Source organism: Schistocerca serialis, chromosome 1, assembly GCF_023864345.2.
Source record: "Schistocerca serialis cubense isolate TAMUIC-IGC-003099 chromosome 1, iqSchSeri2.2, whole genome shotgun sequence".
NCBI lineage: Eukaryota > Metazoa > Arthropoda > Insecta > Orthoptera > Acrididae > Schistocerca > Schistocerca serialis.
The window spans coordinates 800,886,612-800,902,793 of NC_064638.1; the positions used below are offsets into that span (position 1 = coordinate 800,886,612).

At 36.9% G+C, this 16,182-nt stretch overlaps 1 protein-coding gene across 4 annotated transcripts in view; it reads right to left on the reverse strand.

The window, feature by feature from the left end:
- Positions 1-16,182, reverse strand: part of LOC126483972 (centromere protein I-like) — a 393,190-nt gene that overhangs the window by 234,541 nt on the left and 142,467 nt on the right. For all 4 annotated transcript variants that reach the window (XM_050107290.1, XM_050107282.1, XM_050107275.1 and 1 more), the window contains exon 8: positions 10,776-10,885. In XM_050107290.1, the coding sequence (XP_049963247.1) occupies positions 10,776-10,885 (110 nt within the window). The remainder of the gene's footprint in view (positions 1-10,775; positions 10,886-16,182) is intronic.

Consider the following 16,182-nt stretch of genomic DNA (forward strand, 5'->3'; position numbering starts at 1 on the left):
TACGGATATAAACATTTTGCCATGTATTCTTTCGTGTTTGCTGCCATCTCATTTAAATCCTGTCTACCTAATAACCTACGAAACTAGTGTGAGACAGCAGCAAACGTGGAAGAATATACATATCATGTCATGTTTATATTCGTATTATTCTGATGCCTAATAGTGATACATTCAGAAATGAAGCACAGCAATTGACTAGATTTTTAAATCTAAGACGACTAATTTCTGTGCAGAATGTAATGTACAAAAGAGGCGTCTGCAAAGATTTCCAGACGGAGAAAAATTTTAGCTAAACTGTCGTTCAGAACATCTATCATACGCAGTCTATTATTTGGTTCTTGTTGATCATTATAAAAGAAAACAGCAGTATAGTTAACAACAAATAGCAGTCTCTTGCCATTGTTTCGCTAATGAGACAATTCCTTTCTTTTTTTTATTGTAAGCGGCGGTAGCGCGCACCTTAGCAAGCCATGCCGCGAGCGGCGACAGGTCGTAAACACTTACTATCAGAATGCGACAAACAACACATGACACAGTACAATAATGCATTTTCAGCCTAGAGTGACGTAAACACCTATAACAAAGAGAACGGCACTTATCAGATCAAAGAAAAATAAGCAACCCATTCAAACCAGACGAAGCACGCCTGACGCATAGCAATGGCTACCTGGTAAAGCTTAACTGCTAAGCTTACGACTCGAACCAAACTACTGTAGCTGTATCGTCATTTATTCTACCTAAATTGTGTCTCATATTACAGTAGACCAACTTTGTTTCGATTTGGAGGTGCGGCCTAAAACTTTTCTCTCCCCTTGAATTTCGAGTCTCAAATTTCAGGTGCGGCTTAGATTCGGGAAATTTGTTTTCCTTGATTTCGAGTCTCATTTTTCAGGTGCGGCTTAGATTCGAGTAAATACGGTAGTTTGCTACGTGTTCTGGATCATTTATTACCTTATCCCACTCCCTTAACAGTATTTTATTCTGCGATTGTTTGCCTCTCCCAGTTTCCTTCTTTATAACATCCCAGACTGCTTTGCTTTTATTCTCTGTATTATATATTATTTTTGTGATTAAACGACTTTTTTGCAGCAGTCAGCACCTTCCTATAGATCTTTTTGTATCTATGATAGAAATTTAAGAATTCTGTATCATTGCGAATCTTTTTCATGGAACTGAAGTGTTTAAGTGTTTGGGAGGACTTCTTAATAACTGTTGTTATCCATCTGTTTTTGTGAGATAATACAGACATGCATACTTTTGGAAATGCCTTTTCAAAGTTCAATTACAACAATGTGGAGAATTTCGTATTCATATTGGTTTCCTTACACACTTCCTCCTAGCTTTGTATTTCTAGTTCTTTTGAAAAATCTTTTATTTTGATTTCTGATAGATGTTGTTTGTAGGCTTGTAGTTTAGGGAATGATTCAATGCCTGATTTTACTGCTGTTATTTGACAGAGATGGTCTGATAGTCCGACATCTTTTACAGCTACATCACATTTTTCCCTGTCCATATTTGTGACCACATGGTCAATTACTGATGCAGTCATTGCAGTAAACCTTGTTGCACTATTGACCAGTAGGGGCATGCCAAAACTTTGAAGGATGTTTATGAAGGTGCTGCTGGATTCATTTATGATATTAGTGTTGATGTTAATGTCCACACACAGAATTATGTTGGCCTTTGTACTTGAGACTTTATCTAGAACTTCTGTTAAGTTATTGAAAAAAGTGTCCACACTACCACTGGGAGATCTATACACACACACAAAATGATTAAATTCTTGGTGATATCAAGACCTGTTAATTCAATAGCTGATATTTCAAAGTGTTTGTCTTCACTTACTGTACTGTGTTCCTTTTCTGATATAAATGCATGACACTCCACCCCTTGAAGTAGTTCTGCAGTAGGAGTTTGCCCTTTCATACAATGATAATACTAGATGTTGGATTTCTGTGTCTCTACACCAGTGCTCAGTAATACAAACTACTGTGCAGTTCAAAGATTGGAGCTCAACTTCTAATAGTTGTATTTTATTTTCTAATGATTGCATATTTTGATGGAGGATTGTTAAGTCTGTGAAATGCCCCATGTTACTCTTTCCAGTGGTTTGTTTTTCTTTGACACATCTGGTGTGTGTGATATTTGAAGTGTTAAAATCTGTCTTGTGAGTGATTGTTTCAGCATTTTTTAAACTGCTGGAGATACTCTTAGGCAGAGGATCCTGTTGTCTGGATCTATCCTAAAAATGTGGGAGCGGACATAGTTGCTCAGGACAGGGTGTGTACGTGGAGTACAATTTCCCAGTGCTTTAGAAAACGATACTCAGGGAAAGAGACATATTTTGGAAATGTCTTTGATATGCAGCAACATGTACAGTGCGTATTTTCGTATTACAAAAGTATACATTGGAATCCACCAAACACCGCATGTTACTTTCTGAATCATTGAAATCGAGAATTTGATGTGCTTTTGTAACCCATTCGTAGCTCATGTCATGTGACCTCGCCAGCTGATGACAGCGGATATTCAGAGCATGGGACACGTGATGTAGTCAGCCAACAGCAACATCACTGTTAAGTAGCACGAACACACAAACAGGGAAAGTTAATACTTTAAATTAATATACATAGTGTTGCTACGAGAAAAGCAAAGGTTTCACATAAAATATTGGTCTCAAGGTGCAAGAGAAGCTAAGTTTCGCATATATTGTTGACCTTTTTTGCGCATGTTACACTTTAAGATATATCGCACATATGTGCCAGTAAAATTCAAAATTCTTCTAAATGGCTCGTCATCAAAGAGTTGATTTTTAAATGAGAGTCAAACGCTCTGTGATTTAATAAATTCATGGTACATTCTTGCACATACTTCAACTTATGTAAAAGGATATTTACTTTGAAAGTAACGCTTTTCAAACCACTATTCACAATATTTTCCTGCGACCTGTTAGAAATTGGTTCGTTTCAGCAGTTGCCAGAGAGCGCAGATAACAGACGACACCGTGCTTGGGTAGCTATCATAACGTAGGAAACCAGTATGTACGTACGAGTAAAACATTGAAAGATCATACATTATGTCATAAAAGAAACAAGACATCGGAGGATACTGAAAGAGCATCGGAATTTCGTGAACCATATTAAAATTTGCACATTTAAAGTGCATACTTAAAGGGCACATTCGTATGTGCAGGTTCCCAATGAAGTAGACCTCGACCTGATATTAAGCTTTTCAGTGTGGTTTTTGGGATGTAAATTTTCTTGGAGTACCAGTACTGTACAATATCATGTTTGGTTCTTTATTATGGCACAATGCCATACGTGCTAGAAAATGAAAACGTGCACTTGAAATGCAGCGAACAGTTGAAACTAGCCAGTACTGTGGAATTAAACATTTCATTTCAAATACATTGACTGCCTCTGTGGAAAAGGTTAACAAAAGTCAAATTTCTTTAGCAAACAGACAAAAATAACTTCATTGTTCCGTAAGGCGATTAATGCTTGACTGTCAGAAAGGTGAAAATAAAATAAAATCTGAAACTAATGACATATTTCAGCCTTCCATAATGATGTGAATGTGTTTTAATTCACCTGATAGTGCCAGACCACAGATATCCATTTTGTTTTCATTTAACGAGAAAGTAAACGAAGGGGAAACAGCAAAATCACTAAATGTAAACATGGGTCACATGGAGACTACCCACTATAACTCAGACTGCTCTGCGCATCAGCCCTAGATCTACGACATTTATGAACCAGGTCAATACTAAAAATATCAAATTTTCAAAATATGTTCATCTTTTAGCGCACATCTTTCTGAAAAGTCTGAAACATAAAACATATGTATTCGAGGAAATGTAAGACGTATTATTTGGTCTTACGTATGCCAAAGTGCAGTGCCACACCTCTTCATAAAGCATTTTTCTACCGCGCGTCCAAACTATATTCAGGAGAGTGGAAATTGGAATATCCTGTGGTGCCTCTCCTGCTCCCAGTCGACCGGTTTGACAGCCTGCCCCTCTTAAAAAAAATCTTGCTATTAATAGCGGATGGGATTATTTGTAATCAAGAGAACAAGAACTCTTCAGAAAATCTGAACTCTTTATTGCCTATTAGTTAATAGCGAGCTGTTTTGTGTGACATAAAATTAAATATAGGATATATAAAACCAATACTGACAAGAGATAAGCAAGAAATTACACATTTCTTCAAACCTTAGCTCTTAGCATTTTTTCTCTCTAATCTTGCTACAGCTTTACGTGGCGTGCTTTCCTTTCTGTGAAAGAATCTATTACTTCATTAAAGTTCGTCAAACGTTTTGCTACATGAAAAATCGAAATGTCATTATCTAATACTGAAAAAGCTGTTAATACAAATAATACCCAAGACTGGTGTGGTTTCTCAATCTGATTACACCTATTTTGTCACTGTCTGCTAGATAAAACAAAATAGGCCTTTCTAATATTGCAGCAGGTTTGTAACACACACCAAATAAACGAGACTGTTTTGGCACAAATGGCCATTTTTATAACACGACAGAATATAATTCACGAAGTACCAATATCAAATGCCTATTAGGCCTACCACAAACAAAAAGCTTTATGTTAGGAAATAGTTTCACATTTCATTCATACGCACCCGTATTACGAAATTCTTATATAAATTTGGAATCGTCTTATTCTTTCCTCATTCTAACAAACAATCTTGTCATCACAAATTCTGTAGCTATTGCTGCCACTGTCAAAATTTGTTCGCCGATTAACTTCACTAACCCTGCTAGAATCACAGGTTTAGTTGTCCCGCGATTATTTTCCGGTTAGGCGCTATTCCATGTTCGAACAACATGTTTTCCGCATTACTTCCAGAACAGAACTTACACAGCTGCTAGCCAGGGACTGTACTACTGGTCCTTACTAGTGTAGCGATCTGGCCAAAATTTTTCCGTAAAAATATCGTTTTCTTGGATACACCGAGAAGATAATACGTAATCTTTCTCACCTGTTATTCCTGTCAGTCATTTATTTCCATTCTGGTAGTCTGAATCTATGGATTTCGCTAGTAATTATAAGAACGCTCATCGTTCGCAAACCCAATCAACCACATAATCAGACAGTGATTGGCATTCATCCGTTCGGCTTTACTCGCTCAGCTCGTATAGCCCCGTCCCCTTTTGCCTGCGGAAAGTTTATTTCTAGATGTGATGAGGATTCTCCTGACAGAGACATCACGTACACTATGCATGCATTCAAAAGTCTACTTCTAATTCATTCAGAAATCTTGTGTACTTTTTCATCATGAGCACGGAGGTATTATGACAGGTTGAGTAAGTAAACACTCTGGCATATTTTGTGTTGTGACCTTTTCTGCTTAATTACAAGTTCTGTGTTTGATTTTTACTGTCATTCAGGTTGGCACATGAGGGGAATTTGTGATGGGCTGCATCAAACCAGTCGGCAGACTGATGAATCATGGGGAGGGAAGGATGAGCATATTATTGTCATACAGTGTGCATTGAGACTTAGTGAATCCAGTGTGAACAGTAATCACCATAATATGGAATCAATTCAAAAAACTGCTCAACCTTCAAATGACTTAAGTGTGACTAGAGTAACCAAATCTCACTGGGAAGCAATGGGAAGAACGAAAAAATGCATCACAACCAACAACACATACTTCCCTCTGGAGACAGCACTGTTCCTGGCCAGCTCAGGTAGGTTTGATCACTTCAAGGATCTTTGTGGCTTTCACAAAGTCAAAATGACAAGAGAGGCAGCTGTGGCAGATGATGTTGGAGCCAAGGAATATAAAATGAGGTTTAAAGAAGTTGTGACATAATGCAGAACAGTGAGGCACTTTAAATGAATGTCAAGTGCCTAGCAAAAACAGTTCAGATAAAAAGAATTTGCATGTAAGGAAATCTATCAATGAAGCTGAACTGACTATAGCACCATCATTTTCTTCCAATGTAGATGATTCAAAGGCTATTTAGGATGTACATGGACTTAATGAAAATGAATTTAGTATATTATTGTATTAGTGTCAAATTTTTAAGCAAATAAATTTTTCATTAAAATGTATTTCTAGAAAGATAATAATGGTTATTTTTGGTAAAAAATACTAAGAAACTCTGCTATTTTAAACTTAATATACAAGTAAACAAGAACCTAAACCTGTATTTTATGTATAAAATGGCACTCAATTTACACAAATTTAGTATACACGACTATTTCGCGTAATACAACTATCGCATATAACAAGATTTACTTGCACATTTCAACTCGTTTATTGATACAGCATAGTGGGGTATATGCCCTTTAAGGATCATAAAGAGAAGTCTATAGAATGAAGACTTTGGACTTGAAAATGACATCATTTAAGTTACATACACTTTTTGCTATGCACTCTCCAACTCCTCTGCTGAAGCTGTCAAAATATGCCCTAACACTTGATTTCATATGACATCTCTTCACATTCCCACTAAATTGTATTAGGAGACTGCCACTGTAGTTTTCCAGAAGGGAAACATTATGCACACCAGTAAGCTGATATTAAGCAACAAGGGTTGTAATTAAATTAAGCTGTGCTTTTATCATTAAGTGCACATGCAGGTGGTATTTTTTTTTTGGGAGGGGGGGGGGGGGGTGAGGGGAGGGGCTTGCAGCAGACACCAGAGCTCTATTTGTTGCAGCATTCTGTCACAGTCGATAGCCAGTCACTTTCTCTTTCAGTAAAAAGGCGACTCCAAAACAAAGTCCCCTTGGGATAACTTTAGTCGGGATTGAATGAGGCAGGTTTGCTTTCAGAGTCAACTCCTCTGTAGCCATTTGATATGTGTGGATGACCTCGCATTGCTCCTTCTGAAGAAAATGACCCACAATCACATGAAATCTTTTACAAACAGCAATAGTGGAAAATTACTTGCCTGAAGCGATTTTCTCTATTAACAAAATTTCATTAATGCTTAGTATTATACATGTTGTATTATGTATATGTTTATATCACAGGGACAGAGACCTACAGATAGACTGTCTTAGACAATTTCAGTATTTTGTATACCCTCCTCTGGAAAATATGCAGTTCTGAAAACATTTATGGAGGCAGTCATAGAGGTGCTGGATTCGATCTTGAGAGATAATGTTTAGTGTTCCACACTACTTCCATTTGTTGTCACAACTGGTCAATAAAGTCTGGACCTACTTCTACTCTAATGTATTACGCACATGTTCAAAGGGGAACATATCCGGTAACTGGGCTATGATCTTCAAACAGGGCATTTGGTAGCAAGATAAGTGTGTCTGGGCATTGTTCTGTTTGAGTAGACATCTTTCTGATGCTGTTAGAATGGCAACAGAATGAGGTGGATGATGTTTTGCTTATGTCCTTCATTCCTCTCTGTGCCATTGGTAAATACTGGTTGTGTACATTCATAGAAATTGATGGCATTCCACACCATTAGCAAGTCAGTATCTTGCACACACTAGTTGCCACCACATATCTAGATTACATCAGATTCAGAAACGATTACCAATGATGCCAAACACAACTTCACAATGTTTTATTGCTTCAACAGCATGGCTAAATATAATTCCAAGATGAGAACCCACTTTTTCACCAAATTAAGCTGTTAAGGGGTCAGAATTATCATACATGGTCCCTATTCTATCAACAGAATGGTACTTTAAATTACTGTCTTTATTACCTTCTGTTAGAGTCCCATGTAAATATGATATATCTATGTCACTTCTTACTTTCTATTTGATTATATCATGTCATGCTGTTGAAGCAATAATGGCCTGCGGAATATCAGACCAGCTGTGTGGCTGGATTGAAGAGTTTTTAGCAAACAGAACACAGCATGTTGTTATCAATGGAGAGACGTCTACAGACGTTAAAGTAACCTCTGGCGTGCCACAGGGGAGTGTTATGGGACCATTGCTTTTCACAATATATATAAATGACCTAGTAGATAGTGTTGGAAGTTCCATGCGGCTTTTCGCGGATGATGCTGTAGTATACAGAGAAGTTGCAGCATTAGAAAATTGTAGCGAAATGCAGGAAGATCTGCAGCGGATAGGCACTTTGTGCAGGGAGTGGCAACTGTCCCTTAACATAGACAAATGTAATGTATTGCGAATACATAGAAAGAAGGATCCTTTATTGTATGATTATATGATAGCGGAACAAACACTGGTAGCAGTTACTTCTGTAAAATATCTGGGAGTATGCGTGCGGAACGATTTGAAGTGGAACGATCATATAAAATTAATTGTTGGTAAGGCGGGTACCAGGTTGAGATTCATTGGGAGAGTGCTTAGAAAATGTAGTCCATCAACAAAGGAGGTGGCTTACAAAACACTTGTTCGACCTATACTTGAGTATTGCTCATCAGTGTGGGATCCGTACCAGATCGGTTTGATGGAGGAGATAGAGAAGATCCAAAGAAGAGCGGTGCGTTTCGTCACAGGGTTATTTGGTAACCATGATAGCGTTATGGAGATGTTTAATAAACTCAAGTGGCAGACTCTGCAAGAGAGGCGCTCTGCATCGCGGTGTAGCTTGCTCGCCAGGTTTCGAGAGGGTGCGTTTCTGGATGAGGTATCGAATATATTGCTTCCCCCTACTTATACCTCCCGAGGAGATCACGAATGTAAAATTAGAGAGATTAGAGCGCGCACGGAGGCTTTCAGACAGTTATTCTTCCCACGAACCATACGCGACTGGAACAGGAAAGGGAGGTAATGACAGTGGCACGTAAAGTGCCCTCCGCCACACACCGTTGGGTGGCTTGCGGAGTATAAATGTAGATGTAGATGACATAAAAACTGTATATTAATTGCAACTGTTTCTTTTGTGGAAGTTGTACAAACAACCTGGGGAAAATTGTGAGCATGCAACACAACTATCTACATTCACAGCAATCTATTTGGTGGAGATATAGGAAATTAATAATTAGTTAATTCTACCATACAACGGAAATGATGTTACCAAACAAAAAGATATCGTGTTCAATGATAGAATTTATGTATGTTATCATCCTTGTCTAAAAGGTGCAGACATTTACAACTTACAGATTACATGAAGAAACATAGAATTATTAACATCCCTGACGTTTCTTCTTCACGATGGGATCTGTGGAACATAATGAATGAATGAAATCTAGTCAAAGTGGAGTGAACATTGATTTAAAGGTCTGCTAGATTATGAATAAGGAGTGCTGATTATAAATCTGAATGTACATAAGTCTATGATGGCAACACATTACTATTAACAATTTCAACTTATTAAACACACAATATTTAGATGCAGAAAACTTATCAATTCCTAATAATTACAAACACCAACAAAAAAATTGATTAATTTTTGTTAGGTAATAGCAAAATCTGATTTTTTTTCTTTGACACCGCACTATATCTGCCCCCAGTATTATTTTCTATCATGTGCAGAAAACATCTGTCTTTGGAACAAAAAATAATATTTCAGTATGAACAAAGGCTTTGTAAAGTACAAACATAAAAACACTTGTTATATTACATTGGAACTTTGTGTCCACTGTCTTACATTACATTCTTCTCCTCTTATTAAAGAATCTGATACAGCTATTTTTCTATTGAAGTGCCCACTGTATGTCTCAATGAAGTGAACAACAGTATTTGCCTATCATTTTGGTATTCCAGTGGTCCTGATACCATATTTCCTTCACTTTGGTGTCTTCATGAAAGCATTCACATAATTCCTCATTGATGTCACCTGATCATTCAGAGGAAAAACCCAGGTGATTACTTAAAAACTGAATATTGAAGCACATTAAAAAAGTCCAACTTGTTAAACTTTTCCAACATTTTGGGTAAAAAATCCCCCCCCCCCCCCCCCCCCCCACACACACACAACACACACGCACACGCACAAGAATTTAATATCAACTTCATTTAAATGCTACCCAAGCTTCCCTCCAAGCAAATTTTTTTAAATTCATAGTTGGAATTAAGTGTAATTTTTAAATATCAGGTCCAAAAAACAAGCCTTCTTTCAGTCTTCCGTCTGACAGATGAGGAAAAATCTTGAGAGCATATGAAATACTCTCTCTCTCTCTTTGGTAAGGCTTTTATAAACTGTATAGCAGTGACATCTTTTTGTGTACTTTTTCATCATGAGCACGGAGGTATTATAAAAGGTTGAGTGAGTAAACACTCTGGCATATTTTGTGTTGTGATCTTTTCTGCTTAATTACGAGTTCTGTGTTTGATTTTTACTGTCATTTATTCTTATTGATTTGTAACTTTTGCTACTGGTTATAAGTAATTCTGTACATACTGTTAACTACGTACTGTTTTTTATGTTAATAATTTAGAGGACACAACTGTTTCATAACGCCCAGCTTAATGCGAAGAGGTAGCAATTGAAATCTTTTTTGGATCCATGATGCTCTTAAGCATGAAAAGAAGAGGCAAAATAGCTTTTCATAGCAATCACGACACAAACTAACTGGTAAAACTGCTTCCACTAAAATTTTGATCTTATGTTATCATTAATTGAAATAGTTTATGAAATATACATCAATAAATTTGCTAAAAATGCAATTGTTAAATACTGAGTGTTAATTGGAAGGAAATATGTGTTTTATGGATTTTTTGTCATAACACCAGGATTAAGCACATTAAAAGTCGCTTTTATTAAAAAGGTGTTCACATTGTTGGATTGTGTTATGACTAAAGACTACAGTGGCTTATTTTACGAGTAAAAATATAAATGTAGCTGTTAACAGAAAAATACACTTACGATCTGAAATAGTCCACTGTTAACTCTCCCCTGTTGCTATAGCTTTTTGATCCTACAGAGATGTACACTGGTGGTGGAATAAGACTGTCACTTTTCCTCTTCCTCTTAACCTACAATTAATAAAGAGAACAAAAAATTAGTCTTGATGTATTACAAAACACACAAACATGTACAGACACCAAGCTACAAGTAGAAGAGCTAAAAATTTGCACATATACAGATGCACAGACATACTATTATATAACACTGAAAGCAAGTTAGTCCATCTTATTTGTCTGTCTCTCTCGCTCTCTCTCTTTTTTTTGTTTAGTAACTGACATTGTGAGGAAAGATACATATCTTTTCATCTAACACCACAGAACAATAATCAGCCTTTGCTAGAGAGCAAATACCTCACAAACTCCTACCACTCCATTTCCTCTTTCGCAAACAGTTACAAGGTTCTGGAAATGCACCAGCTACATTTATTCTTAGGTGGTCCAGATTGTGATTTCCTGATCACTCTCACAATGTATGCCGATTTAATTCTGATCAACAGTGTACATGTATCTTATATACGTATAATGAAAAATGAGAAAAGTAACTGGAAGGACACCAAAAACACAACATAATATTAACTGGAGGCACAAAGAAGAAATACACATTTATTTTGTGAAATTGTAAGCACCAGTCAGAAATACAAAGAATATTCTGGAACATACCTCTTTTCTAAACTTTAGCCTGTACCACATTTCATTTGACCTTTTTTTTTTTCTCCTCCCAAGCAATTTTACACTGCAATCACCCCCTAACATTTTTTGTGCTAATACCATCATTTAACTTTATCTGGAATAAAATCTTCCTACTGAGTAATGCCAACAATCACTGTCATGAAAACACTTTTGCATATCAGACAGTTAACTTAAACAGAAAAGATGTAGACAGTTTATCTGCCAGGTGATTTTAGAATGATAAACACCGTCAATTAAGTGAACAACTCCTTGACGCAAGTTAAAATGATTAACTGACTTACACAAATATCCACATTTAGAGATTTGTGAAACAAGTTACTGATAGGGAAAAGAATAGATAGAAAGCATAAAAAAATGGGAAAAGATAAAATCAGACCACAAATAAAAACAAGGACACTCTCACAACTCTTCTGTAAGAAACACAGACTTATTATAAGGTAGTAATCAAAAGACAAAAATTTGCCTGTTCCATATATGTGTGAAAACAGTGGCAACGCGAAGGAGCAAGAGGAATCAGAACATGAATTACAGACTATATTTTATCGGCCTATACATTTATTTTATCTCAAACAATAGTATGTGTGATTATCTTCATATGTCCATTGAGCATTCAGTATTAAGGAATACATGTAGCTTGACGAAAGGATTGGATGTCATTAGAATAAAAAATGACAGTGATAGTAACTTGATTATTACGGGGCACTCTGAAATTTGCTTTTATGATTCAACTTTGATGGTTTCTCACAATCTCACTTTGCATAGCTCAGTGTGAGCAAAGAGGACATACTGATACAGGATCAAAAATTATGCATGATACAAAGGTCACAAAGGCCAGCACTTACGACGTAACTGTAGATTATATAATCACCTGTGGCTTGATACAATACGTTAGCATTTGGGTTTGGTAGAGGAATGGTACTTGTGTGTGTGTTACAGGCTCCTGAGGGGCAGAAGTGATAGTGTGCAATGAAAGGAGCAATTAACAAGTTGCCAAGCAGTAAGCAACATACTGCGGCTTTGCACCACTGCTGAGTTACATCCAGAAGACTTCCTAACAATAAGCATGGAGCAAGATAATGATGTTTATGATGCAGGTAAAAAATAAAATGTTAAAATTGTGAACCATGCAGTATCTGAAGTCCAGTTCATCTCAGTCAAGTTCAAATTGGGGTGATGTAATTGACAAGAAATAAATTCTCCTCTATGAGCTCTAATTTCTTAAAACTATATAAGTTGATTCTTATTGCGATAGTGGGATGTATTCTGAACAGTATAAGTGCATAACTAGCCTAATACTGGGTGCAGTCCTCAGAAGACTACAATATAATGGTCAAGTCACCTAAAGTGAAGCTACAGCTGATTTCAATTCAATAGCCACGATTTCAATGACCACTTTCAAAACCTGGTCCTATGCGGAAGCCATCTCCTTGCATTTTTATCACTTAATGAATACAAAACAAGAAACGAGAAAAGACAGACACATATAAGATAACATACACATAAAACATGAAAGCAGATTAAAACAAGACATTCAGGTGTGGGGTCTAAGGATTTCAGTGGTCATTGAAGGTTATGTTGTACTTCTGGAATAGGACCACTATGGTGGAGCTTGTAGGTTGAGGAGTTGGACAATTGGCAGAAGTCTTCTGACAGGTACACTCCAATTCATCACAACAGAGGTGAAGCCTTCATCTGCAGGGAGAATGATTAAATCAGCGTCTGTCTAATAAGTTGCCGGAATAAACACAACCTTCTCCATGAATCGCAGTTAGGCTTCCAACATAGAAGTACAAATCGGCCATCACACAGTCTACAAAAAGTGTATTTGGAGCTCCCGAGAGGAATGATTGCGTTACAGGCGTATTTTTAAACCTATCCAAGGCTTTTGACACTGTTGACCATAAAATACTACTGTACAAGCTAGAAGTATTAGATATAATTCTGTTGTTAGCTTATATTACTGACTTTCCAAACAACAAAAGTCATGGAGAAAAAAATTTTCTTCACTGACGACAGCAATATTATACTTAATGATAAAACACTGGAACTTGCAAATGAGAAGTAAAAAAAACCCTAAAGCATGTACAATTGGACAGTATGTAGTAAATTAACACTGAATGTTGTTGTTGTTATCTTCAGTCCAGAGACTGGTTTGATGCAGCTCTCCATGCTAATCTATCATGTGCAAGCTTCTTCATGTCCCAGTACCTACTGCAACCTACATCCTTCTGAATCTGTTAAGCGTATTCATCTCTTGGTCTCCCTCAACGATTTTTACCCTCCGCGCTGCCCTCCAATACTAAATTGATGATCCCTTGATGCCTCAGAACATGTCCTACCAACCGATCCCTTCTTCTGGTCAAGTTGTGCCACAAATTTCTCTTCTCTCCAATTCTATTCAATACCTCCTCATTAGTTATGTGATCTATCCATCTAATCTTCAGCATCCTTCTGTAGCACCACATTTCAAAAGATTCTATTCTTTTTTTGTCTAAACTATTTATCGTCCACATTTCACTCGCATACATGGCTACACTCCATACAAATACTTTCAGAAATGACTTCCTGACACTTAAATCAATACTCGATGTTAACAAATTACTCTTCTTCAGAAACACTTTCCTTGCAATTGCCCGTCTACATTTTATATCCTCTCTACTTCGACCATCATCAGTTATTTAGCTCCCCAAATAGCAAAACTTATTTACTACTTTAAGCGTCTCATTTCTTAATCTAATACACTCAGCATCACCCGATTTAATTCGATTACATTCCATTATCCTCGTTTTGCTTTTGTTGATGTTCATCTTATATCCTCCTTTCAAGACACTGACCATTCCGTTCAGCTGCTCTTCCAGGTCCTGTGCTGCCTCTGACAGAACTACAATGTCAGCAGCAAACCTCAAAGTTTTAATTTCTTCGCCATGGATTTTAATTCCTGCTCCGAATTTTTCTTTTGTTTCCTTTACTGCTTGCTCAATATACAGATTGAATAACATCAGGGATAGGCTACAAACCTGTCTCACTCCCTTCCCAACCTCTGCTTCCCTTTCGTGCCCCTCGACTCTTATAACTGCCATCTGGTTTCTGTACAAATTGTAAATAGCCTTTCGCTCCCTGACCGTAAGGAAAACAAACAACACTAATTTCAGCTTAAAGAGGGAAAGCAACTCTACCACACTAAACATAAGTGACAAAATTACAGAAGGTGATGCAAATACAATGTTTTTGGGGATTAACTGTAAACTGACATGAAAGAAACGTACAAAGATACTGCCAAAGAGAATTCATCAGCACATTACTCCCTAAGGGTTCTATCATAAGTATGTGCGAGTACTTTGTGGTGCACTATTTTTGCGTGTACTCAATTCTTAAGTAGAAAATTCCTTTCTGGGGATCAGATAAGCATAACAGAGATGTAATATTCACACAGCAAAAAAAGGCCATAAGAATAATAGGTAAAATTAGTAATCACATTCACTATTTATATCTAAAAATTATGTATCCTCACTGATCCAAGTGAGTTCATGTTTTGCGTATCAGGGAAAACATTTGTTCATTATGTCAGAAATAGTTCTATACACAATCATGGAACAAAAGCCTGTTTGGACTTAAGTTTGCAATGGCAAAATAAATGAAAAACTTGAAACAGTTTATTCTATCAGGGATTAAAATTGTATAATGATTTGCTCAGAGAGATTAAAGCAATAACTAAAATATAGATCAGTGAAGAGATTATTGTTGTTGTTGTGGTCTTCAGTCCTGAGACTGGTTTGATGCAGCTCTCCATGCTACTCTATCCTGTGCAAGCTTCTTCATCTCCCAGTACCTACTGCAACCTACATCCTTCTGAATCTGCTTAGTGTATTCATCCCTTGGTCTCCCTCTACGATTTTTACCCTCCACGCTGCCCTCCAATGCTAAATTTGTGATCCCTTGATGCCTCAGACCATGTCCTACCAACCGGTCCCTTCTTCTCGTCAAGTTGTGCCACAAACTCCTCTTCTCCCCAATTCTATTCAATACCTCCTCATTAGTTATGTGATCTACCTATCTAATCTTCAGCATTCTTCTGTAGCACCACATTTCGAAAGCTTCTATTCTCCTCCTGTCCGAACTATTTATAGTCCATGTTTCACTTCCATACATGGCTACACTCCATACAAATAATTTCAGAAACGACTTCCTGACACTTAAATATATACTCGATGTTAACAAATTTCTCTTCTTCAGAAACGATTTCCTTGCCATTGCCAGTCTACATTTTATATCCTCTCTACTTCGACCATCATCAGTTATTTTACTCCCTAAATAGCAAAACTCCTTTACTACTTTAAGTGTCTCATTTCCTAGTCTAATTCCCTCAGCAGTGAAGAGATTAACAGTAAAGAAAAAAATACTGCTAGTGGACAACATTAATGTCTTGCATCATAAAAAGATGCTGCCTCCGATTTCTAGACAGGCAGAAGGGAAGGCATGGAGACGTAACAGGTGTGGCAGCATCGTTGAAGCTCTAAAGTCACTGCAAGAGTATGTGGCATATGAAGTGGAAAGTGCAGATGTATTAAATGAAAAGTGTATAACTATTTTTCATTTTACTGAACTAATGTGTACTAAGTATATAAACACAAAGAGATCTGTACTTTAGATATAACAAAATGAGGCAGTTAATTTGT